This window comes from Simochromis diagramma, unplaced genomic scaffold (genome assembly GCF_900408965.1).
Source record: "Simochromis diagramma unplaced genomic scaffold, fSimDia1.1 OVJJ01000337.1, whole genome shotgun sequence".
In the NCBI taxonomy this organism is placed as follows: Eukaryota; Metazoa; Chordata; class Actinopteri; order Cichliformes; family Cichlidae; genus Simochromis; species Simochromis diagramma.
Genome location: NW_024386982.1, coordinates 2,285,090 through 2,310,339, shown reverse-complemented (window position 1 = coordinate 2,310,339; position 25,250 = coordinate 2,285,090). Strand labels below are relative to the sequence as shown.

At 42.1% G+C, this 25,250-nt stretch overlaps 1 protein-coding gene across 5 annotated transcripts in view; it reads left to right on the top strand.

Annotated features, from left to right (window-relative positions):
• The window catches only part of col15a1b (collagen, type XV, alpha 1b), a 53,908-nt gene extending 29,972 nt beyond the window's left edge, over nt 1-23,936 (top strand). For 2 of the 5 annotated variants that reach the window (XM_040039578.1, XM_040039574.1), the window contains 38 exons: nt 608-713; nt 879-919; nt 1,066-1,224; nt 1,373-1,399; nt 1,483-1,545; nt 1,684-1,761; nt 1,905-1,967; nt 2,053-2,205; nt 3,421-3,558; nt 4,942-4,995; nt 5,126-5,161; nt 5,292-5,429; nt 5,600-5,653; nt 5,737-5,763; nt 5,895-5,936; nt 6,240-6,302; nt 7,331-7,366; nt 7,530-7,613; nt 7,784-7,849; nt 8,040-8,075; nt 8,274-8,336; nt 8,446-8,535; nt 12,065-12,100; nt 12,202-12,255; nt 12,650-12,706; nt 13,264-13,323; nt 14,020-14,064; nt 15,347-15,428; nt 15,650-15,675; nt 16,002-16,100; nt 16,260-16,404; nt 16,501-16,565; nt 16,671-16,802; nt 17,766-17,861; nt 18,007-18,081; nt 18,267-18,464; nt 19,027-19,142; nt 21,128-23,936. In XM_040039578.1, coding sequence (XP_039895512.1) covers nt 608-713; nt 879-919; nt 1,066-1,224; nt 1,373-1,399; nt 1,483-1,545; nt 1,684-1,761; nt 1,905-1,967; nt 2,053-2,205; nt 3,421-3,558; nt 4,942-4,995; nt 5,126-5,161; nt 5,292-5,429; nt 5,600-5,653; nt 5,737-5,763; nt 5,895-5,936; nt 6,240-6,302; nt 7,331-7,366; nt 7,530-7,613; nt 7,784-7,849; nt 8,040-8,075; nt 8,274-8,336; nt 8,446-8,535; nt 12,065-12,100; nt 12,202-12,255; nt 12,650-12,706; nt 13,264-13,323; nt 14,020-14,064; nt 15,347-15,428; nt 15,650-15,675; nt 16,002-16,100; nt 16,260-16,404; nt 16,501-16,565; nt 16,671-16,802; nt 17,766-17,861; nt 18,007-18,081; nt 18,267-18,464; nt 19,027-19,142; nt 21,128-21,350 — 3,126 coding nt within the window. In that variant the 3' untranslated portion in view covers nt 21,351-23,936. The remainder of the gene's footprint in view (nt 1-607; nt 714-878; nt 920-1,065; nt 1,225-1,372; nt 1,400-1,482; nt 1,546-1,683; nt 1,762-1,904; nt 1,968-2,052; nt 2,206-3,420; nt 3,559-4,941; nt 4,996-5,125; nt 5,162-5,291; nt 5,430-5,599; nt 5,654-5,736; nt 5,764-5,894; nt 5,937-6,239; nt 6,303-7,330; nt 7,367-7,529; nt 7,614-7,783; nt 7,850-8,039; nt 8,076-8,273; nt 8,337-8,445; nt 8,536-12,064; nt 12,101-12,201; nt 12,256-12,649; nt 12,707-13,263; nt 13,324-14,019; nt 14,065-15,346; nt 15,429-15,649; nt 15,676-16,001; nt 16,101-16,259; nt 16,405-16,500; nt 16,566-16,670; nt 16,803-17,765; nt 17,862-18,006; nt 18,082-18,266; nt 18,465-19,026; nt 19,143-21,127) is intronic. The other 3 variants (XM_040039575.1, XM_040039576.1, XM_040039577.1) reach the window with 3 other exon arrangements.
• The last annotated feature ends 1,314 nt before the right edge of the window (nt 23,937-25,250 follow it).

Sequence of the window (25,250 nt, the reverse complement as noted above, 5' to 3'; positions counted from 1 at the left end):
TATCCTCGTAAACGTAAAATGATTGGGTAGAATTCAAAGTGTATCACAGCTCAGGGAAAAAAAGCACCGAAATAAAGCACTGAAATGTGCGCTGCTTTTCGGTCGGGTTACTACCGTTTATGTCAGAACCGGTGCCATCATGATGGCACCGGATACCGGTACCCATCCCTAGTCATGGTAGACCCTTCTAGTCTGGCCTGGAGACCTCTATCAGCAGCAGAGTAGAAAAAGAGCAGAACACAATGCTGGTCTTTTATTGTGTTAATTTTTAGTAATGCTCTTGTTTTGAAAAATAAAATCATTCATCTGAAGTATACTAAATGAAAAATCAAAGTGCTTTCTGTTAATAGTCTCATTCACCCAATTCAACCCCATTAACCATCCCTAAATACAGTCACTTCTTTCATCTGTACCAAAACCCTTTATCTAACTTTCACACGCATTCACACTTTTGCCTGAGGACACTTCAACACATGCACAGGAGGAACCAGAGAAAGGAGGACCTTCTAAGCTAATGTGGAAGAGCAGGTTGTCACACTTACAATGGTGGGACAAAGACATGGTGCACACATGTGACAGAATCACAGCTATTTGTGTCTCTTGCAAGGAGGAGGGTGTTCCCGTTAGTGCTCCGCCCACTGATGCTCCAGAGGAGTTTGAGGACTTTTCTCCTCACACTGTTCCAACAGAAGCCCGAGTGGACCTGATGACAGGTCTGTAGCACAAAGTTTTGTTCCTGTTTATTCTATGAAAGCGTCAGTATTTGAATTATGAACTAAACCTTTATCATATTTACTTTTCTAAATGTCCTCTCTCTATGATAATGTAAGCATACGCTGTCTGAAGTAAAACTGATAGACGTCATATGCTGTTTGCAGGGCTACACCGAACAGAGGAGGCGGGAGAGCAGCCACAGGGTGTAAGTTGGAGCGTGGGCTTTCTTGCCTAGTTGTCTTATTTTGAAGACAGTGTTGGTCAGAAGATAACAAATGTAGCTCCAGTGTTTCAGTTTATTTTCCCTACAGACACAAATAACTTAAAGACTTCTTGATTTCAATTTTAAAGGGTGATGTCAGGTTAAAAGGAGAGCGCGGTGATCCTGGCCCGCCTGGCCCACCTGGTCCACCAGGTCCTCCCAGTGTATTCAGAGAGACTAAGCTTGGAACATCTGGCCCACAGGGACCACCAGGATCTCCTGGGCTGCCAGGAAAAGATGGACACAAGGTTTGTGTGTCAAAAAGAGGGTTTGTGTGTTTTTCCTTCACCATCTTTCGAAGAACATCGGAGATTTTTTAAGTGAACTTTAAACTCACGAAGTAATAAGTCTTCTTGCACCACTGACTTTCATGCTTCCTCGTGCTTCTGCTTTCAGGGAAGCAGAGGCGATAAAGGAGGTCCAGTAAGTTAAACAGCACTATGTCTGCTTGTTTGTTTTTTTTCTGTTTCAGTTGCTACGCTCACTAATTGTATTTTCATCGTCAGGGCCAAAAAGGGTCTCAAGGATTTCCAGGCTTGAACGGAGAAGTTGGAGCTAAAGGAGAGAAGGTCCAGCTAATGCATCCATGTTGCATTTAATTAACTGTTACTCTTTATTCCAAATGTAGTTTTATTTTATGATACCAAATGAAAAGAAAAAGTTCTGCCTTTTTCTTCTGTACTTTACTCCTCCCTGCCTCCTTACAGGGAGACCCGGGAGTTGGTTTACCAGGCCCCCCCGGCCTTCCTGGACCCCCTGGACCCCCCAGATCACGCAGTGTACCTGTGAGTAACAGTTTATGGTTTCGCTACTTCCTCCCAATATGTGTCTGCTCAGTATTGTCTTGCATTTTAGCAATGATATCAAATGTAGGCAGCATAAACGAGACATGAATACAAAGAAAAACATCTTGATGAATGTGTTTTAGTATGGACCAGATGCCCTGGGTTCTGGGTTTGAAGACCTGGACAGCGATGCAGACCTCATCCAGGTAAGAGAAAGGACTAGTTAACAGATGCAAGAGTCTGACAGTCAATTATGGCAGTAAAAAAAAATCTAACATCTCCTTCCATTAGGGTCCTCCTGGTCCACCGGGCCCTCCAGGACCTCCTGGTCCCCCTGGACCCCACCTGTCCTCATCTGCCACCACTGAAGGACTTTCTCCTGGGCATGCTGGACCACCTGGTGCACCTGGCAGTGATGGCCTTCAAGGCAAACAAGGAGTACCAGTAAGTTAACCTTCAATTTAAGTGAAAAATAGATGATTTGTTTTAAATACAAAAATCTATGTTTGGATTCTGCAGACTTATGCAACTGTCCAAACATGCATGGTCCTGTGTGGAAAAAGTAACGCAGTGAAGACGTGTTGTCTGTAGTGACACATCACACTTCTCCATCTAACAAACCTGTGGACAAATCCAGGTTTGGCAGTTGTAAGGATGGCGGTACTTGTCTGGGGCTGCTTTGATTTCCTGGACGACCATGAATTCTGCTCTCCACCAGAAAAAGAGAAATTTCTGGCCATCAGTTTATTCCCTGAAGCTCAAGCTCACTTGGTTATGCAGCAGGGCAGTTATCCAGAACACACCAGCAAGTTTCTGGAGTGGACTAGTCAAAGTCCAGAGTTAAATGTGCCTGAGATGCTTTGGCATGACCTCAAACAGGCTGTTCACACTCGAAAATCCTCCAGTGTGGATGAATTAAAATAATTCTGCAAAGACGGGCGTGCCAAACAAAGAAATGCTCTATGGCAGTAATTGCAAACACTTGATTGCACTTCTTGCTGCCAAGAGTGGCACAACCAGTTGTTAGGTTTAGGGGGAAATTACTTTAACACACAGGACCTGGAAGACTTGGTTAGCTGTTTTCATTTAGTAAAGAAAGTAATTTAAAGCTGCATTTTGTATTTACTTAGGTTATCTTTGTCTAATTTTTAAATTTGTCTGATGATCTGAAGAACTTAAGAGTGACAAATATGCAGAAAATGAAGAAATCAGAAGATGCTGTATAGACACTGGACAGACACCTCTGTTAGTATAACAGTGCTACATCAGGATACATTATTATAGCCTATAATATTTTTACATAATTGTTTTTTTCATATGTTCTGTTTTACTATATCTTGTACCTTCACATTCTATTTGGATTATTTCTCATTGAATTTGCCCCGAGCATTGACTTTTTTCTCCTTTTCCACCTTCCAGTCTTTGCTCTGATTTTATGTAGTGCAACAATTAGATTCCACCTTTATTTTATTTCTTAAATATTGTCATATTGTAGTGATTTGCATTTCTGTGTTTATATAAGCCAATGACCCATGTATACCAGCCGTTCTCTAACTGTCTCTCCATTTCATTGTCCTTTATCTCCATAACCAATCTTTATTCGTACCTTTATTGTTCCTCCTTCTTATTCCTACCTGGAATCTCTCCTATTTGTTTCAGATGGTTGAGGATTGGTTTAGTGGTTCTGGGCCTGACGGTTCAGGTTTGAGCTCAGAGTTCTCCGCTGTCCTCACCTCAGACTTCGGCTCTAGTTCTGGTTCTGATTCTGACTTTGAGTCAGCATGGGGTTCAGGCGAGGTATACTGCCCAGTTTGCCTGGAAAACCAGCAAACAAAGAAAGGCAGAATTTCAGTCAGCGCTAGAGCATTGAGGTAGACAACATTTAGCTTTCACCGTGATAAAACGGTGTCAAAGCAATAAAGATGAACCTTAGCTAACTACCCTAATGCTCAGGCACAAATGACTGCACATTATCTCTAACTACGTTATCTTAACTGCTGGCTTGCTTGTGCTAAAGCTGAAAGTGATAATCGCTGTGCCATGAAACCCAAAGTGGTTCTTTTACTTTCAGTTCCAAAATTGTCATTGCCAAGGAAAAAAAATCAGCATGACATTTTACTCTATATGATGACAAGCAACTGAACTGAAAGGATCTGGCCACACTCTTATTGCTTATAACCTCATGCTTCTCTCACTGCACATGGTAAAGGAACTGCTCTGCCTTTTGCACCAGTCACATTCATTTTTTACTTCTGTTGGCTGATTTTTCTCAGGGATATCAGGGATATATAAACTACTGTATATATATATATCCCTGCGTCTGCTACTAAAGTTACAAATGGGCGATTTCTACATGAACCAAACAGTTGGTTAAGTAAAGATTTGTATGTGACAGTGCCACCAAGGTCATGTGACAAAAAGCTCTCAATATTATCAGTTAAACGAAATATCCTGGACTAGATTAATGTGCTGGATTGATGAACAAACAGAAATACATATTATAGCTTTAGTAGTAAGCAGTCTTCTCTTGGATCAGCTGTAAATACTCTATTGGCAGTGAGTGTTTTACCAATGAAGTCTGAGGTTTTATGGGTCCATCAGTGGGTTGGCACAGAAACACTGCTCTGAGTGGTGCTGCTTGATTAAAGGGATATACTGAATGTATCATCACTTCAGCTTGCTGTTAGGTGATGAAAAAAGAGGCGATAAAATCATCCTCGCCTATATGGTTGATGACATCGATCCTTCACGCTACAGCACATTTAGCTAAATGGCAAACAGTCACAAATACCTTGATTGAAAATTGTTCAATTTATTTGTATGTTGCTGCTTTGAATTGTTTGTGCCAGTTGGACAAATAAGAGGCAATGATATAAACAGCCATTTACCATTGTCTGCGTTAAAGCAGAACGTTTTGTTTTGAGGTTAAAATCATCATTTAGTGCAGAGCAGTGTTGGCATGGATGATATTATCATTTAAGGAAGCTGAAGAATCGAACAGCTTCCAAACATTCATGTATTCCTTTAAGGTGACGAGGGTCACAGTTGCACTCTGGATTGTTCCTGTTGGAACAGCCAAAGTGTCAACACACAGCGACAGTATGCTCCCATACTAGCATACCTATGACTTACCACAGCTTTATTTCTCTACACTCTGCATGTGTCTTTCTATATTTCCAGGGTCCAGCAGGAAAAGCTGGTCCTCCAGGTTCACCTGGGGCTGCAGGCGAGAAGGTATGAACACCAAGAGCTAAAAGAAAAGACATCTAACCTTATTGCCAAACTTCTGCACATTTTTAGTGTAGACAGTCTTTATTAGTAATGATAGGTAACTAAAGTATATTAACTCCTTTACTTCCTTTAGGGTGAGCAAGGCCTACCTGGGCCTCCTGGGCCAAAGGTAATTTATACTACTCAAAACAGAGTCATACCTGTAAATGGCATCCTGTTCACATCGTTTGGTAGCCCACAAATAAATACATTTCTTGTTCTTGTTGTTACTAATGAAAGTCTCCTGTTTGTCTGAGAAGGGTGAAAGTGGGTCAACGGGTGTCCAAGGAATTCCAGGGCCTCAAGGGCCTATTGGTCCAGAAGGAAAGAGAGGCCTTCCAGGCCCACCAGGACCTCCTGGCCCACCGGGGCCTCCAGGAACCAAATTCTTTGCAGAGGTGACCCAACCCAGTTTATTAATCACCTGTCCTCCACATATCACTGCTACTATATAGCCTCATATTGATTAACGAGAGGAAAATGAGAATTGCAGTAGAAAACATTAAAAGGTCGTGTCTTTTTCATCACATCGAAGCTCAATAACTATAGACCGTGGCTTCGTTTTCAGGATATGGAGGGATCTGGCATGACTGATCAGATTACTGGAGTCAGAGGCCCACAGGTCAGTGTGAGGGGATATATGAGTTTATGTACAGTATATCTATTGATTCATATAAAGTAACGCATCCTTTTTGTTCTTTTAAGGGTCCACCTGGCCCTCCAGGACCACAGGTAATCTGTTTATGAATTTTCAACAAATTTACAGATAGCTACAATGACATGTTTAACAACTAATACTCGACATCTGGTTACTCTTTGAGTAGGGTGCTCTTGCTGAACATACTTGTTTGTGTTTTCTGTAGGGTAAGGATGGAGCACCAGGAGCTCCAGGGCTCTCTGTCAAGGTAAATTCATTTTGGAATGACACAACTTATATGTTTCTGATATGCAGTATCAATTATCATTCACTTATTGTTTATATTTAGTGGCCAACAGGTTGTGTATTTTATGACCTAGTTGAGAACTATTGAGCTAAAGTGTTTTTGGTCATTGATGAAACAGCGTAGTTCATCTATGTGAACTTAGCTTTCTCTAATCATTGGAATGCACGTTATATTTCATGTGAGCCACACATTACGTTAGAGTGAAATCCCCATCACTCTTTGCAGCTTTTTTATTACCTCATTTTCTGCTGTGTCTGATGGCAGGGTGAACCAGGAGAACCAGGACCAGAGGGTCTCCAGGGTCCTGCTGGACTACCAGGTCCTAGGGTAAGTAGCAGTGTTAGATGGCTGAGGTGGTTGGCAGTTCAAAAGTAGTTAGCAGCAAAAAAAAACAAATACTGCACACTGCAAAAATGATACAGACAAAAAAAGGCTCTAGTCTAAAATCTTCCAGAACAGGCACCTTGTCAAAATATTGCAAAAAACTATGTTATATATCTATAATTAATTTATTTTAGGCAACATTTTTTTACAGATAAAATGTCTGAATCTCCGTGGTAAAAACCCAACTGCAAAAAAGTTGTGATTCTGTGTAAAATGTAAATAAAAAGTGAATCCATATGAAATGCTAAAATGAGAAATTGTTACATTTCAGCAACAATATTAGCTCATTTTCAATTTCATGGCTGCAACTCATCTGAAAAAAGCTGGGACAGTGTCATGTTTACAGCTGTGTGCCACCCCCTTTTCTTGTGATGTCCGAGGAGACCAGTTACAGCTCGTCTGGCTGGAGGTTGTTGTTCATGACTGATGTGGGATTTTAGCTGCTATTTGTTGCATTTTTCTTTTTCTGCGGCACAAAATGTTTTCAGTTGGTGAAAGGTCTGGATTGCAGACAGTACGGTTCAGCATCTGGACTCTGCTACTATGAAACCAAGCTGCTGTAAAAGCTGCAGTATGGTATTTAGCATTGTCTTTGCTGAAATGTTCAAGGACCTCCCTGAGAAAGGTGACTTGGAAGTTGCTCTAAAGCCTCTCAGCATTGATGATGCCTTAATAAATGTACCAATTCCATAGCAACCGATGCACCCTTGTACCAGACATGCAAGCTTTGTGTGGCGACAATAACTAAGACGATCCTCTTTAGCCTGGAGGACATGGTGTATGTTTTCCAACAACTCTCCCTCCACTCCCACTTTCATGCAGTGCTTGCTCACAGGGTGTCATCTGAGTGGCGGGGTATTATTGTAGGGTCACTGTTGTTGTGATTTATATAAATAAAATCGAATGCATTGAAATTAATTCGCACTATTCACTTATTCACTGTGCAACATTTTCTTCCTCTTTACAAACAGGGGGCCAAAGGAGAGAAAGGCGGTCCAGGACCCAAGGTAGGATCGGAAAAACTCTTTTATCCTAGATGTGATTTGTTGTATCATTTTCATTTCATCTTTCTGTTTTGTTGCTTCCTCTCATGTCTTCCAAATACCATGTTTGTTTCTAAATGTCTGTTTTTGGTAAGGGACTAATGATTCTGCATTATGTGAATTGCAGGGTGAAAGAGGAGCTGATGGCCTCAGTATCCAAGGACCACCTGGGCCTCCTGGGGCTCCTGGACCTGTCATTAATGTACATGATGTACGCACATACACACAACATGACATTTAATTGAATGAAGACTTAAGATGGAGGCAGACCAACAAACAACTGTGTGGTCGTAGTGGTAGCTGTGCAGACATGCTGCTTTTTCCATATCTCTGAATATACTAAAGGTGCCCTAATGTGATCATTATATCTTCTGTCTACAGCTGCTCTATAATGTCACAGAGGGTATATTCAACGTCACAGAGATCAGAGGACCACCCGGGCCTACGGTGCGTAGCTTCAAGTGAACTACAGTGTGTTTTAGGTTCTTTGTTGTTCCGCTCCGTCGTGGAGTATGGATGAAGGGGGTCGTAAATGAACTGATATTAAGATTTTTGCTGCAGCTGCAGGTGTGTTTGGTGAGCTTTTGCTTATGTGTGTGCTTTTCTCTGCATGTGTGTGTGTGTCTGCATGCTGCAGGGTCCTGAGGGATTGCCTGGCAGAGCTGGATTTCCCGTAAGAACATTTTGCTACACCGCTTTTTGTCCCAAATGATTAAATTCAGGAAAACTGGATGTAAATATTTATGTGATTATTCTGGATTCTTTTTCTTTTGCTGTCTTTTGGCTAAATGGGGTAGGTACCAGAGAAATCTTTAAACACACGGTTTCATTACAACCTTTTCTTAATCTTCCAACTTTCATCTCTTCCTAGGGCCCCAGGGGACCAAAGGGAGACATAGGACCTACAGGTATCCAGGGCCCCGCAGGGCTTAAGGTAAGAACTGAATATGAAGATTCATAAAGCATGTTCATATACATTTCGATGCCTATGAAACAACCCTAAACACCTCTCCTCAACATAAACATACATTTAATTTTGACAGGGAGAGAAAGGAGAACCAGGGGTGACAATTGCTGCTGATGGATCTCTCCTGTCTGCACCAAGAGGCCCTCAAGGGCCCAAAGGCACAAAGGTAGCCAACAAGTGACCTTTTAACCCCTAAAAGACTTTCTATATATTTAGTTACTTTGTGGTGAAAGACTTTAATGTATTTAATAATCTGTATCTAATGCTGGAGCCAAATAATGTTTGGTCCCTGTACTAGTTTAAGTGAATTCCTGTTTATGCAGTTCCTATGCAAGAAACATCTCCTGGATGCATTGGTACGCATGTATGTATCCTGGGGTCATCAGGTGTTTCGGGTCATCATACACCCGCGCCCAGGCAACCCAGCTGGGGGTGATCAGGCTCCGCCTTGCATACCAATAGCTACCCGCGGATCAGCCCTTTTAATCCGCAGCCACCTTGTGGCTTTCTCTGCCGCTTCACTCACAGCCTGGATGGCCCTCTTCTTGGCTGCCTCAGCCACACCCAGCTGGCCGAGGACTTTGCAGAGTGATCGTCCTACAAAGCCCCTTCATCCCACTTCTATGGGCTCATAGAATGTCTCCCAGCCTCTTCCCCTGCACTCCTGCACTAGTTCCTGGTACTTGGCACATTTCCTCTCATTGGCCTCCTCGATCCGCTCTTCCCATGGCACTGCGAGTTCCAGCATGATCAGATGTTTTGAGGCCTCAGAAGTGATGATCATGTCTGGCCAAAGGGATGTCTTTACTTAGAGAGGGGGGAAAGTCCAAGTTTACCAGCTTGTCTATAAGAATGTCTGGGATGATGGTATTGAAGGCCGAGCTGAAATTAATGAAGAGCATCCTTACTGATGTCCCAGGATTCTCCAGGTGATGCAGAGTGGAGTGGAGGGCGGTGGAAATTGCATCCTCTGTGGATCTATTTGCCTTATAGGCAAACTGGTGGGGGCGAAGCTGGGTGGGAGGCAGTCCTTTATGTGTTTTAGGACCAGCTTCTCGAAGCACTTTGCAACCACTGGAGTCAGTGTGATGAGTCTGTAGTCACTGAGGCTACTGATGGTGGTGGACTTGGGGACTGGGACTATTGTTGATGATCTCAGGCAGTGAGGGACAGAGGCATGTGTCAGGGAGAGGTTGAATAGTCTGGTGAACACAGGAGCCAGCTGGTTGGCGCAGGCTTTGAGCCCTCTAACACGTCGGGGCCAGCAGCTTTCCTCTGCTCTGAACACATTGCGGACCTGATGTTGTTGGAGGCTAAATGTGTGGGGGCTGTGCTCAGAGGACGCTGTGGGCAGGGTGGTGTGCATGGTGGGGGTGAATAGTCCAGTTTTGCTGCTCTGATGCCTTTTTTAAGGTCTGCTCTTGCTCTGCTGTACATGTCCTGGTCCCCAGATGTGTATGCAGAGTACAACAGTGCCTGAACCTTGCTTGTCATCCAGGGTTTACGGTTGGGGTAGACCCGGACCAGCTTTTCCGTGGTGACAGTGTCCATGCAGTGTTTGATGTAACCCAGCAATGCAGTTGTGTGAGTCTCTAGGTCATCCTGTTCAAAGACACTCCACTCTGTGAGAGCAAAACAGTCCTGCAATTGAGCGAGAGCTTCCTCAGAAATGGTGTTAATGGTGCTGATGGTGGGCTTTGTCCTTCTCCTGAGTGGTGTGTATGCCGGGACAACGAGTAGGGAGAGGTGGTCGGACAGGCTCGGGTGGGGGAGGGGAACACATCTGTAGGCTTAATATTTGAGTAAACATGATCCAGGGTGTTATTTCCACTTGTAGGGCATTTCACATGTTGTACAAATTTAGGCAGCACAGTTCTTAAGCATGCTCTGTTGAAATCCCCTGCAATGATGTGTACTCCCTCTGGGTATGTCCGTTGCTGTTCGGAGATCATGTCGTGCAGGTGTGCAAGGGCTGAGCTAGCATTAGCGTCTGGTGGTATGTAGACTGCTGTTATTAGCACTGCAGGCAGTTCTCTGGGCAAGTAGAAAGGTTTGCACATGACAGACATTGCCTCTATGTCCGGGGAGCAGACTGTGGCGATGATCTTGGTGTTCGTGCACCAGTTGTTATGTGTGTAAATGCACAAACCTCCTCCTCTGCTTTTCCCCGCTGTAGACTTTCTGTCGCTCCGGTGCATTGTGAGGCCTGCTAACTGCATTGAGGCGTCAGGAATTCCCTCTCGTAGCCATGTCTCCGTGAGGACCAGGATGTCGCAGACGATTGGCTGTGCGGCGAGAAGTGGGTTCAGTTCGTCTATTTTGTTGACGACCGACCGTGCATTGGTCAGGAAGATGCTCGGGAGCAGTGGTTTGAAAGGCTGCTTCTTTAGCCTGGCTAGCAGGCCCAACCAGCATCCCCGCTTTTGTTTGCGTTCCTTCCGCCGCCTGCGTTTCTTGGCAGAGCCGATAACAATCCACGGAGCGCCCGATGTTCTCGCTATCTCCGGGGGGATGTTGTGCATCCTCTGATAATCACTGGTAATGGGGATCTGGCTGTTATATCCGATCTTGCATGATTCCAGATGGTTGTAGGAAAATTTGGCTTTACAATAAGAAAAACAAAAGAAGAAGAAAAAGAGGAGAAACAAAATAGAAAGGCACCTAAGTGGAGAGCATAGAGCCGCTGCATCTGTGCGCGCCGGCATCTTGTCCTATGTGCTGGAGGAACTTTAGCTGTTTACCCAGGTCAGCCCGTAGCTGCCAATCAGAGGCTGTGTTGAGGAGGCCGGTTGTTAACCGTGGACATGCCTGGGATTTCTCTCCAGCCTTAATGAAAGAGATTGCCTTCTTCGGAGCGTGATGGTGCTTGCTGGTGTTGATTGCTGAGGCAATCTGCTCAGCAACTACTCTGAGCTCCTGGTCATGATGCTAATGATACCGAACATTAGCCAGGGCCGTCGGGCTGCTGCTGAGGAGGTGTTCTAGGGTGCCTCTTCCAGACCACAGGGGACAGGCAGATGTCTTGCTCTTCCCCCACACAAGGAGGTTTACTGGGCTTGGCAGGGTGTCGTATACTGCCTGCATGAGGAATCAGACACGGTGGAAGTCTGCCTGAATGATGTTTGCTCAGGTGACCTTGCACTGCAAGGTACTGTCTCACCTTGTCCACGCTCCCTGCCGCCTGAGTCCTACTGCCCTGCTTACTCGCTCATCCTCCTCACCTGCACGGACCTCTTCCTGGAGTAGCTGGTGTCTCTCCTTTCCCTGTGCCCTGCTGACCTGGGCCTTCGGAAGTACCCCAAGCCTGTTCTCCCTGTTGCTAAGACCCCCACCAGTGTCTTCTGTCTTATACGTGACTCTGCCACTTCAACTGCCTTCTCTGCCTTCCACTTTCCTTAAATGAACTATTAACATAGAATACTAACCTCGGTCCCTAAATAATGCAAGTCCTAGTTTTTGTTAACAAGGGTGCCATGAAGGTTGAAACTGAAATTTGCTCAAGGTATAAATAGGTCTAAGTGCTTTTAAGGACCTTTCATGGTGGCCACATTGGGTTTTTTAATGAAAAAGAATGACCTAGAATAACATCTTTGTTATTTTATAGAAAGAACTAGTCTGAAACTATGAAAGCAACCCACCGCTGTCATTACTTCCACCTATGTAATTCTCACATTTTGCTGCTTTACTGTGCACAGGGTGACCATGGCTTCCCAGGACCTACTGGACTTACGGTGAGTTTTATGAGAACATCACAGTAAGGAAATTCCTGCTACACATTCATCCTTTATGTATGTTATTACACTGAATATAAGTGTGTGTTTGTTTATTTCAGGGTCCAATAGGACCTCCTGGACAAAAAGGAGAATATGGTTTCCCCGGGCGACCAGTGAGTAATGTTGTTGGTTTGATTATTAGGATATGAACGCCTCATCTATAGGTTAAAAGTGTTCTGAACTTGCACATGAAAGTTAAGGGAAACACAGAACCACTGAGTGGAATATACTTGTCAGTGATTAGCAGAACAATGTGTCATGTTTTTCAGCATACTGATTTTTTTCCCTAACTAGTCATAATGGGAAATGACAAGCTGCTTGGTGGTTTTCTCCTTTCGATTCACTTTTAAATATAAGAACTACATTCATAACGCTCTTGTTTCTGTGCCTTCAAACACTTTTCTCCCTATCATGCATGCACTCACAGTCCAATGGATTCTGTTCAGTGTTTGGGAAAACCTCTTGAGCCAAAAGTACTGAAGCTTTTCCGTTCTTCCCTCTATGTAGGGGCGACCTGGTATCCCAGGGAGGAAAGGTGACAGAGGAGATTCTGTTGGCCTACCGGTAAGAGAATTAAGGCATGAAGGGATTGCAGAGAGAGAGAGCATTATTTTACACTTAAATCATCCATGAGTAGTATACTGTTGCATTTTATCATCATATCGTGAATCATTCTTCAGCCAGTTATTTTACAGCTAGTACATCTGACTATAGTGTGTGGCACAACTGTTGAAACTTCCCCATGTAATCATTGGATGGGTAGCGCACATCTCAGCAGCAAAACCCCAGCGCCAAACCCAACAATATGACCCCCTATGAGCAAGCACTTTGTCAACAGTGGGAAGGAAAAACTCCCTTTTAAGAGGAAGCAGCAGGCTGGAGGAGCTTCAATAAATGCCACATATGAAACTGATCTGATGTGTCGAAGTTGATGTCGTGGCCCGTCTAAATTAATCCTCAATATACATTCACACACCAAGACTCAGACATAAGCACAGACACTGGCAGGCCGTTTTTGAATTCATTGTAATCATTTTTTTTGAATAGTCATTGCCATTCTTGTATGTGTGTTTGTAGCGACATCATATTTGTTACAAATAGTTTTATTCTCTCTGTCTCAGGGACCTCCAGGTCCTCCCGGCCCACCTGGACTTCCAGGAAGAATTATTGGCCTGAATGGAGTAAGTATGACTCAGAGAAGCAAAACATCAGTCACTAGCATATTTACTGGCCAGTTTATAAGGCAGTTGCACTTCCTATATTAATTAAATCTCAAAATCCAGAGAATAGGTGGGGAGTAACAACATCAGCGAGGATCTGGTTCTGAATGATGACTGATCATTTGTGTCCCTGTGTGTTACTGTTCTCACATCTCACACATGTGCAAAGCAGACAGGGACAGCATAGAAGAGAGTGCACGATGACATCAGCGGACAGCAAAAGTATTAGTTCTGATTAGGTTCAAGTCTTTTTATGAATAATACCAGTTTATATAACCAGCAAGAACTGGCAATATTGCAAACCAGAACTACCAAATCTTACATGGTTTTTGCCACAATTCATAATTCAGGATTTACTCACTGGTTTTAACTCACCACCTTAAAGTACCTTAAAAATATGTCTGGCTGAATTCTCCTGACTAGTTACGAGTTTTATCCTGCTTGTTGAAGAGTGTTGACATTTTTAATAAATGCTGCCAAAATTTCAGTAAGTTATAAGCAGGCGATTGTCTCTCTGTATAAACTTTTATACATAAAAAGCAGTAAACGTGGAAAAACATGACTAATGCTCGTGTGCAGGTTATGATCGTGACTCATTTGACATGGTGGGTGATTGACTTGTAGTCTGATTCCGCTGCTCTTCTTTGAATCTTAAAGACAGTGTTCCCGGTGCGCCCCAGACCGCATTGCAAAATGGGACGAGTAAGTCTGAGTCTGACCATCTGATTGGTTCATTTCAGTTGGAAGTTGGTGGTTCTGTTGGTGTGAGGGTGTCACAGCATGGCAGCTCTCTGGTGTGGGCCTCAACCCATTCCCCATTTCCTCTCCGTGTTTTTCTTCCCTTCATTTTGTCCTTCTTTGCTCTCCTAATGGTTTTTGAAAAGGCAACATGAATGTGGAGCTGGCCCTAATTCCTCTGGCTTTAACATGTGGTTGTTTTGTATTCTGTATATGATTCATAACTAGATTACCAAAAACTCAACATTTTCTTCAAATTACCCAAAGACCAATTCATATATTTTGGTACCATCAGTACCTCTTACTTCACTTATACTTCAATCCAATCTTTCCACTCAGTACAAACACTGATATGCCAGATGTTAAAGGGGGGGCGGGGTCTAAATTCTGCTTGCCTTCTCTGTTTCTTCCCCTAATCATCGTCTCAGGAAGAGGATGCTGTGTAAACCTTTGAAAAGAAGAAGGAAACAGACATCCTTTTACTGCATGTAGATCAGAATTGGTTCAATCAATTGGAGAAAAAAAACAGTCTGTGTGGAGGTGGTCACTTCTATTTTTAACAACCTTTTTCTTATTGTAATGAAATAATGATAAACCCATCTCTGATCTACATGTTCTCAGATAAACAAGGTTCGTGACCTTCAGTACCTTCTGTCGTGGTGCTGAGTGTTTGGTTTGGTTGAGCCTTCTCTTAGAAGTTACACCATGTGGAGACATGGTGTGCTGAAAACACCACGATGACTGCTTGGCTAAACTTACTTGGAATTAAAAATGGTTTTTAGGTAGTTAATGAAGTGCAGTAACAGGACATTCTCTGTGTAAATGGCCTCTCTGCCATCTGTCAGAGGGCTTTGGGAGGTCTTCAAGTCGACTTTTGGTAAAAGTCATCCTTCAATGAAAAGCTTAAATCCACCATAATTTTTTCCTCAGCCTTTTATAACACGTTGCTTGCTTGAACCTTAATCCTACATTTTAACCCAGGATGAGTGCTGCAGTCTGTAGCATGCATCCCTTGTATTTAACAGGTGTTTATGTAATCCTGACAATAATTTTTAGCTTTGATCTGCTTGTCTTTTTTACAATAATCCATTGTTTTTACCATAGTCTCTGATTGTGACTTTTGACTTTGCAAATTAACTTTCTGATGTTCACCTGCTTCTTCTGTTGTGTAACCCGACTGTAAATGTGTATAAGGGCCAGCTTCCCAACACAAATGTTATCTCAATGACGATGTATTTGTGCATAGGAGTCAATGACAAGGGGACATTCAGCTGGACCTAAAGGAGACAAAGGAGATGAGGGATTACCTGGGGAGCCAGGAACTCCTGGTGAGATCTTAAGATGACAGGATAGTGGACACATGATACTTTTCCTTATTATCTGTCATACAAATATTGTGACAGTGGTGGAAGTTCATTTTAAATATGGTCAATGTATCATGAGGCCAAAGTACATGGAAGTTCTGTCTATCAGCCCACAGCTGACATTTCACACCAGATTTTCTGCTGCTTGCTTTGTGTGATTTGATATGTGTAATTTTTCTTCTTAGGGCTCACATTTCCAGATGGAAATGTGGTGAGTACTCACGTACAACACATATTACACAGTCGTGGTAAAAAAAAAAAAAAAAAAAAAGTACATCTGCTTGGTTTTGCGTATCAGGACAAATTATTAAAATAATCTAGGAAGTAATAACTTTTCATAGTACGGCAGTTTAAATGTATAACTTCTCAGATGTAACAACTTTAAACTATAAAACCAAGCTAACGCACAAACAAAACATTAAAACTGACAAACTGGCACTTGTTAAGCATTTAAGACTGAAATATGTGCTAATACACTAGAAATGCACCTTGATGGTGGCAGAGTGGTGAATCCTGAGCACTCTTTTGATCTCTCAGGGGACTAAAGGTGATCAGGGATACAAAGGTCAGAAGGGAGAAAAAGGGGATGCGGGCCTGCCTGGTCCTCCGGGGATCCCAGGGAGGTCAGGCCTTGTGGTAAGTTAAGCTATGTGGTAAAAATACTATTCTAGAACAGGAGGTTATTTAAAAAAATATTTTAAAATGATTATTTGTAAAAGCCGGATCTTCTGGCCAAAGCTGTGCAAATTATACCACTCTTTTACAATGAATTGAATTCTTCTGTTGTTTCTCTAGGGTCCGAAAGGCGAATCCATTGTTGGTCCAATGGGTCCTACTGGTTCTCCTGGTCAGCCTGGACCTCCAGGATTTGGACGGTCTGGACCTCAAGGTCCGCCTGGCCCTCCTGGGCCCCCAGGACCACCCCCTCCATACGGATCAAGTATGTGTGTCTATAAAGTTAAAACAAGTACCAAGTCACAGCCTGTACTATATGTGTATTGATTTTATGAGTTTAAAGTAATTGTGTTGTCATCAGCTGTCAGTGTCCCCGGCCCTCCCGGTCCTCCTGGTCCACCAGGCTCTCCAGGATATGCAAACTTTGTAAGAAACTGCTGAGGTGTAACCATACTTGGAATAAATGGAGAATCAAATGATTAGCTAACATTTTAAAGTGTCATCACTGATGCTCTGATGGTTTGTGTTCAGGTCACCAGCTATAAGACAATCCACGCCCTCACCCAAGAGGCACACCATGCTGCTGAAGGTACCTTGGCATATGTGTCTGAAAGGGGAGGCGAGCTGTACATCAGAGCACGCAATGGTTGGCACAAGATCCAGGTGTGTAGGACGAGACCAGAAAGATTCAATATCTTTCAGGATACAATATCCTCTATAAGATCATCGTCCGCTGCATCTTCCTGTGAAGCTTCTATTTTCAAATCACTGTCCAAAAGAATCGATTTGTCCTCTTGTACTGTAGAGTTTCACCACACGTCTCAAACATGTGCAAACAGCAGCATTATAGTCTCCTTCAAACTGCTTTTAGCGGTATAGCATAGAGCAGGGTTGTCCAACACCAGTCCTCGAGAGCTACTGTCCTGCAGGTTTTAGACGCATCCTTGTTCCGACATACCTGAATCAAATGAATGGCTTGTTATCAGGCCTTTGCCAAACTTGATGGCATGCTGAAGAGGTAATCCCACCATTTGATTGAGCTGTGTTGGAGTAGGGATGCATCTAAGAGCCGCAGGACAGTAGCTCTCGAGGACTGGTGTCGGACACCCCTGGCCTAGAGTTTCCAAACCTGAAGGAGACATTTTATGCCAAGAATGCGAACAGAAATGGTTCCTCTGGATTACCGACAGCCAGAGATGATGGGCATCACTTATCAACTTTGACCCAAGATGCTTCAATTGTGTGTGTTCAGTATTACGTATATGTGGTTTGTTTTGATTATTCAATTAATGTATTATTTTGTAAACTTGTCTTGTGTTTTCACTTGTCTGTTATTTGTTCCGATTATTTGCTCAAATATTTATTGAAAGGACTTTGCAATAATTTATTTAAATGAATAACTGAAGTGCTATGTGCAAAAATGCTGGACTGGACATCATTTTATATCAAACACTATATAAAATTCAAATATTACTGTATTCTTCTCTTTGGATTTTGCCAGTGTGTCCTATTAATGCTGGTGGTAGTTTGTGTCTCACTGACATCAAGAGTAAACTGCAGTGTGTGTGTGTGTGTGTGTGTGTGTGTGTGTGTGTGTGTGTGTGTGTGTGTGTGTGTGTGTGTCAGCTCGGAGAGTTAATCCCTTATGAACCTTCATCAGACACATCTCAGTCCCTCAGCAGACCCGGAGAATGGAGTAGAGCCCATAGGATGCACAGCCAGGTCCAAACACCAATGCGCACACACTGGAACCTCACTGAACAGAACTTTGAAAGCAACTTTAAAAAAAAAAAAAATTAATTCAAAGTTGTTGTTTTTTTGTTTTTGTTTTTTAAAAACACACTTATCCAACTTTTTTGTTGAACAGGAGCTGCAGGAGGGAAGCAGAGGATACCAGCACAGTTATAACCTGCTACCACAGCATTTCAATGCAGTCTCTGGGGTGAGTCCAAACACATATTAGGCATACTCGTCGCAAATGAAGCCCAGTTCCAAACCCAGAGGGTGAAAATGAATTGGCTCACTGGAGGCCTTTCAGATTTTATATTTCATCTGTAATGAAGAGCACATCAGGTATGACTGAGAATACTTTCTCTAATCTTTGTGCTCCATTTCTCTTTCGTCTAGCTTCATCTCGTAGCACTGAACGCCCCGCTCAAAGGAGATATGCGTGGCATCCGCGGAGCAGACTTCCAGTGTTACCAACAGGCACGCGCCGTGGGGCTCACCTCCACATACAGAGCCTTCCTGTCATCACACCTTCAGGACCTGGCAACCATTGTCAGAAAGGCTGACCGCAATGACATGCCCGTGGTTAATCTGAGGGTGAGCAGAAGTTTTCATAGCACTACACAGTACATGATGCAACACTTGGCTTTCTTTTCCAGCAGGAATATTTTCAGTATCAAATAAAATAGAGAGTGGAAGCGAGTGGCACATTTAAAAGATAGAAAACAAAAAAATGTGTCTTGTAAGTAGTGTAAGAAGAGAAATTTAAGATACTCTATAATACAACCTGCAAACCCCTAGTAACACTGTGAAACAACATTGTAAGAAGGGGAAGTTAGTATGCTCTACAGGACATACTATAATAACAGTTGTGTTAATCTAAGAAGGGGAAGTATTGTTCCTTCCTTGTTCCACTGCACCTACATCTTTAGTAGTAGTATTTTTAGGTATCAGAAATTAGACCCAAATTCAAAGGAATTACATGGATATCAAACCTTAACCCTGAGTGCATTATGTGGTTTTCTTCAAACAAAGAACAGATTATTCCACAAAGTAGAAGTGATATATTTTCTGGGGTTTTGTTTTTCTCATTTAAAACACGTTATTTTTAACAGTTGGCATCTTCTTAAGCAAGTTCTTCCCCCTGTCCTGCCCTCAGGGTCAAGTGTTGTTCAATAGTTGGATGTCCATCTTCTCTGGGAATGGAGGCGTGTTTGATCCGTCCACACCCATCTTCTCCTTTGATGGACGCAATATAATGAGTGACTCAGCTTGGTAAGTGGGTGGGGGAAAGTAGGGGAAAGTACGTGTAGCAAAGGAATGAAAAATGATGCCATTTGCCAGTTGGGCTAAAATGCTGAATAGAAAGATTTTTATGATTTACAGGCCATAAATTTCATGTTCATGTGGACAGCAGCTCTCACTCAGATGAACAATGGTACTGGCAAATGCATTTACGAGCACTTTTTAAGCATTTATGAGAACATGATGGAAGATGGAGAGTTTTTTTGTTGTTTTTTATTGAGAGTGAAAAAACAGTTTTCTCAGTCAGTTGGCAAATTGATCAGAAATACCAAAATCCTGCTCCATTCCTCAACTCACAGAAGGTTCTGGTAATATATAGCTTCTTTTGTCAGCCTGCATAAATTCTCCTGTTTGTGCTGCGGGGGGTCAGTTATGAAAAGGTAATAAAGCCAGATAAACTTTGGTTGAACTGGACTATTGATGAATAATGTCATCAATAGTCACATCCATCTCTCATATATAGTCACAGGCATTTTTAGTTAAAGGTACAGTCAGGCATTTGAGTTTGTTCTGTCTTCAAACAAATGACTCCATTCTCATAAACTTAGAAATAATCCGCAAAAAACACATAGTGGGTTTGTAAAAGCAGCCATGTTGCCCCATCTCCATAAACACAACGGCCACGATGGACATTGCCATTACACCTGATTGTGTTTTATGTATGTGATTAGTGACCAGCCACATATGTAGTATGCCAGTCAAGAGGAAAGAACTGATAGACATTCGGGTTTCATAAAGGCAAATTTGAATTGCTTATTTACACCCAATATTTTCAGAATTACTTAGACAGCTGACCCTCCTGTCTTCAGGCAGCTGCAAAGAACCAGCTAAACACCCAGTTATGAATGTTATGAAGAATGTTAGCCTCGAATGTCCTAAAAATCAGTCCCCCTGATAAACAGTTTGGTTACATTTTCACATCAAATACGGGCTTATTCAATAAGTGTCAGAGGCCAACAGTGTTAGAGCCACTTAAAGGAAAGTTTCACTAATGTTGACTAACAGCAGCTAACAGCAGCTAACTCACCTCAGTTTCCCTGTTATTGGTCAGAATTGAGCTTGCATCAGACTCCTCTGAGTTTTATAGCCTCCTTCAGCCTAAATAGTCGTGGATGTTTCTCAACCAGCATTGACAGCTGAGGTAAACGCTCTAAATTTTATGTTTTTTGCTGACTTTGTCCTACAGCAGCCACCATAGCTAGGATTATGCACTTGAATTGAGAAGGGTAAAAAAAGAAGAAGTCATTTGACTGCAATCTACTGACATCTAGTGGTGAGATTTTTCACACTTTAACAAGCGTTCTTAAACCAATAAACTCAGGCCGCAGTGAGCAGATTTCATGAATTCATAAACCAAAGAAATATTTTATTTTCCCCTACTGTCACTAATCTGTGCCAGTGTATGCCATGCGATGAACTAAGAAGCACAGAAAAGCAAAGGCATGTGTTGCATTAGCCTGACAGTTTTATCAATCAGCTAAGAGTGATATTCAAAATTAGAGTTTTAGTTGTAGAGTTATGAGCTCGTAAGGAGTAACTCTCGGATTCAGTTTGGTCCTAATAACACACGAATGGGAAGCTTCTTACCTCAAGGCACCAGGAGATGATGCACCTGTCTAATTTTAGATAATGAGGAGACAGGAGTAGCAAAAAGTTGAACTGTTGTATAACAGTGCATCTTAAAGCACAAAGAAAACATTAACTAAAGCTGCCCAGTAAGTTCAATATTTCCTTGTAAAGAAAAATACTGGTCAGTCTTCCAGCTGGACAGGCAAAACCATGTGGAGAACTCAGACACAAGAATGTGCAAACTTCACACACACAGGCTCTTTCTGCTGCAGCTGCAGTCGACCTCAATGCCCTTGTCTTCCATTTGTCCGTCTTTACCTAAACTGCTATAGCTCAGGGACAGTCTGTGTAAAATCCACACCAAGTCTCTCTCCGCTTTCCCATAGGCCAGAGAAGCTGGTTTGGCATGGCTCCAGCACCACGGGCATCCGCCTGACCACTAACTACTGCGAGGCCTGGAGGACAGCGGACATGGCGGTGACGGGTCAGGTTGCCCTGCTGCAGACGGGACGACTGTTAGGGCAGCACGTGCGCGCCTGCTCCAACCACTATGTAGTGCTGTGTATAGAAAACACATATGTGGGCAACATGCATCAAAGGAGGAACTGAGCAAACAAACACACACACATAAACACATGCAGGCATGATCTAAGTAGAAGATGTGACACATGAATGGGAAACACATGCGGGCACATACGCACATAATGATGTACTTCAGCTCCCACATGCAAACATACCGAGAAACACTCCCACACTAACATGCATTCACATTTAAAGAGGACTTATCATACTCATTTCCAGCTCCATATTTTTATTTTTGGACTGTGCTAGAGTAACTTTGCTTTATTCACAATCCAAAGTAATCCTTATTTATCTTATACTGAGGAAGCACTTCAGTGCAGCCACGTCCCTTCTAAGAAGCTTCTTCTGATTGGCTGCCACTCATAAACACCGAATTCAGAATTCAGTAGCAGGTGGGCGGGACTTTTACACTCACAGTCTGAACTGCGATATGACGAGATCCTCTCAAATTCATTAAAAGGCCCAGAGACTGAACCTTTGGCCTCATTATTTGAAACTTTGGTCATCCTTGTAACACTGTAACAACAAAAATATGATAGAATTAGGCTTAAAAATAAGACAAAAAAGGAAGAGCAGTAGGTCCTCTTTAAGTTTTCTTTGTATTGGTTTCATGTTTAGTTCCCACTCGAAGCCGGATTTAAGCCTGCGGGTCTTACATGTCTGTCCGTGTCTAGATTTTTCTTAGCCGTCTGCATCAAACAGGCTACAGTTACCATGCATAAATTTGTCTGCAAGACCAAGTGAGAATGAAGGGCTTCAAATTAAAATGAGGTCATAATCATATATGTACTTTATTGAAGATTAAAAAAACGTGTCAGTATTTTTTTAAACAGCAGGGGCTGTCAATTCAAATATTAGTCATATTGAAACCGTGCTTTCATTGTGCGCTACGTCTGATGCTTTTAGTGAGCCTGTGCGTCAGCAGCAGGGCAGTGTATGCGACAGTGAGTCAAAATGAACCAATGTGTGTTTGAGTTCACTGGTACCAAAGTTTCCCAAACACATAAGCACATTTGAAGCATGTGGAAACAGCTGTACACACGTCTTAGACTTTAGTCACTAACTAATGACTGATGTGTCACCAGAAAATGGCACGAGTGTTAATTTCTTACATCCGGGGATGAATGACGGATGAATGGGGGATTTGGCAAGCAGGGGAAAAACACTCAACAGACACTTCATTAGATATACTGGTTAAACTAGTCATCAATCTCATGGCATTAACTGTAGACATGGTCAACTGGACTTGAAGTTTAAAACAAACACCAAAATGTGGAAGAAAGGTGAAAAAAGAAAGAAAGGTTTAAGTCTGAATGTGGCACGGTTGTTGGTATTTCAGAAACTGCTGAGCTACTGGATTTTCAGGGTTTAGAGAGACAAGGGTTTATGGAAAATTATGATAGGTAGACACCAGTAACTCAAATAGCTATTTGTTACAAACAAAGGATGTAGAAGAGCATCTCTGAACACATGACATTAAAGCAGATTGGCTACAGCAGCAGAAGACCACACCCTCTGCTACTCCTATTGGCTAAGAACAGGAATCTGAGGCTACAGGTCACACAGGCTCACAGTAGCAGGCTGGAAAAACCTTGCCTTGTCTGATGAGTTTTGATTTCTGCTTCAACATTCAGATGTCAGGGTCACAGGTAATCTCAAACTGATTCTTGAACATGACTATGAGTTCACCTGATCCCAATCTGGTAGAGCACCTTAGAAATGTAGAATGGGAGATTCACATCATGGAAATTTGCAGCAGCTCTGCAAAACAGGGTCCAAACTTGTATTGGCGAAGTGTAACTAACGACGTGGATTTGTTTTCCTTTTGGTCAACTGACTTCCACTGCTGCTGGGACTGAGGTTTACAGCTCTATGAGGATTTAGCCGACTGCACTCTACGATATATAAAAGCAGTGATACTAACAAGGACAATCATTTTTAAATTCGTCCTTGATCTGTCACAGTGTAGCCTGTCGGATAGCCTTTGTCCTTGTGTTTTCTTCCTTTTTTTAAAATTACATTTTAATCTGATATTGAAAACATTAATCTTTTTTTTTAAAGCATGATAAGACTACAACAATAAAAAAGTACAGGTGATACTGAAGGCTTCAGCATAGGCTAACTGCACTATGATGCCCCCTGCTGTAAAACCACCAGTTTTGTTTACACCATTTTTTTTTTCAAAGCTTAGTCCTACAAATTCGATTTCTTTTGTTCTGCGTCCTTTAATAAAAGTTCACCATTAACACATCTCTTTTGAAGTAACAATATTAGAGTGGACATCAACATTAATATGTACTGTAGCAGGACCTAGCATGAAAACAGTCAGCTCACATTCAGATTTGGTTGTATGAGGTTGGAACATGTATATAAATATATATATATGTATGTGTGTTGTTCAGGTGTTGTTTATTTTTTACTCTGTAGGTTTTGTATGAAGCACACTAAAAGACTGAAGGCCTCCTCTCACCGCGCTTTCACTGAGGCGTAGCTTGTTTTTCTGCTGTCTGACTTTAATGTCTCTGTTCAAACAAAACTTGAGGTTCTGAGGAAAAAACTGACGGTTTGTACTGACTGACTGGTGCTCATTGAATAAAATGTCACGTGGTGGTTTTTTTGCTTTTTTTTTTTTTTAAGTTGTGGCTCATTTATGTCCTCCAACATGTGTTCAACAAAATCTTCAAATGTCATGCAGAAGAATCAACGAGAACATTGGTAAGCTAGCAAAAAAACAGCTTTTTATGTAAACTGCTGCATTGTCATTTAGCTTTGAAGAAGTGCATTTTATATTCGGAATCGTACATTTAACCAATTTCTTTCCCCCGCAGTTAGCAGTTTGCAGATGCATCACGTATCAGTAGTAGTTCTCAATGAGAGGCTAAAACATGTTGTAACAGTCACAGTAATTAGTAATCAGGAATTTTTAAAATGTTAGCTAATATTACCCTATTAGTCAACATTGTTAGCTAACATTGTTAGCTAATAGGGTAATGGGTCACACCAGTTCAAAAGGCTTGTTGCAGCAAAGCCCCTGAAAGCACCAGACTTGTGTGAATATGAATTCATATTTAATCTTTCATTTATATGAAGTTTAGACAAGAAAAAGGATGGATGTGCAATTTTTTCTTTTTTGCTAGGAAAACAGGAAATGGGCGCAGAAATGTACTAAATCATCCAAATGTACATCGAAATAACGCAAAAGTAGAGCTTGTGAACACAAGCAGCGCAGCCTGATCTCTCTTAGGCAAGCTTTCTTGTCATTTCAGAAATAGTTCTGTGTTTTGAAGGACATACCGAAGATCTTTGGATGTTGGCTGACTTTAGTTGGGTTTTCTCTTAGAACCTTGAACTCTGGGTTCTACCCAGCAGTGTGTTTGGGCTAACTGTCATGTTGGATCAAAATCTGACTGTATTTTCAGTGTTTACAGTTGCATCAGTTTTAGCAAGATCCCCAGCTCCAAATCATGGTATAGCCTCCACCATGTTTTACAGATGGTTCTACAGTCACAGTTGTACCTCTCTCCTAACCTCCTCCACAAAGATTGACATCCACCAAAAATTTCAAATCTGGATTAATCACTTCATAAGACATGTTGCCACTTATTTTCAGTCAAATTTTGGTCTAATTTGACATACAACAGGCTCTTCTCTCGGATTTCTTCCCTGTTACCTTTAAAGGTACAGTTAGCTATTTTTTGATATTATATAATAATAAATAATATCATCATCATAAATATATACTATTAGAGTAATTTTACCATTTCACTGTAACTGTAAAAAAAATTTTAAACAAACTTGAATTCTCATAAACCTAAAATGAATCTACTAACATACATAACATTGCCAAAGATAGAGGAGAAAAAAAAGCTTGTAGGCGTTTGTGTGCCATGGAGGCAAATTTTAATTTGTGCCAACACTTTCAGAAAG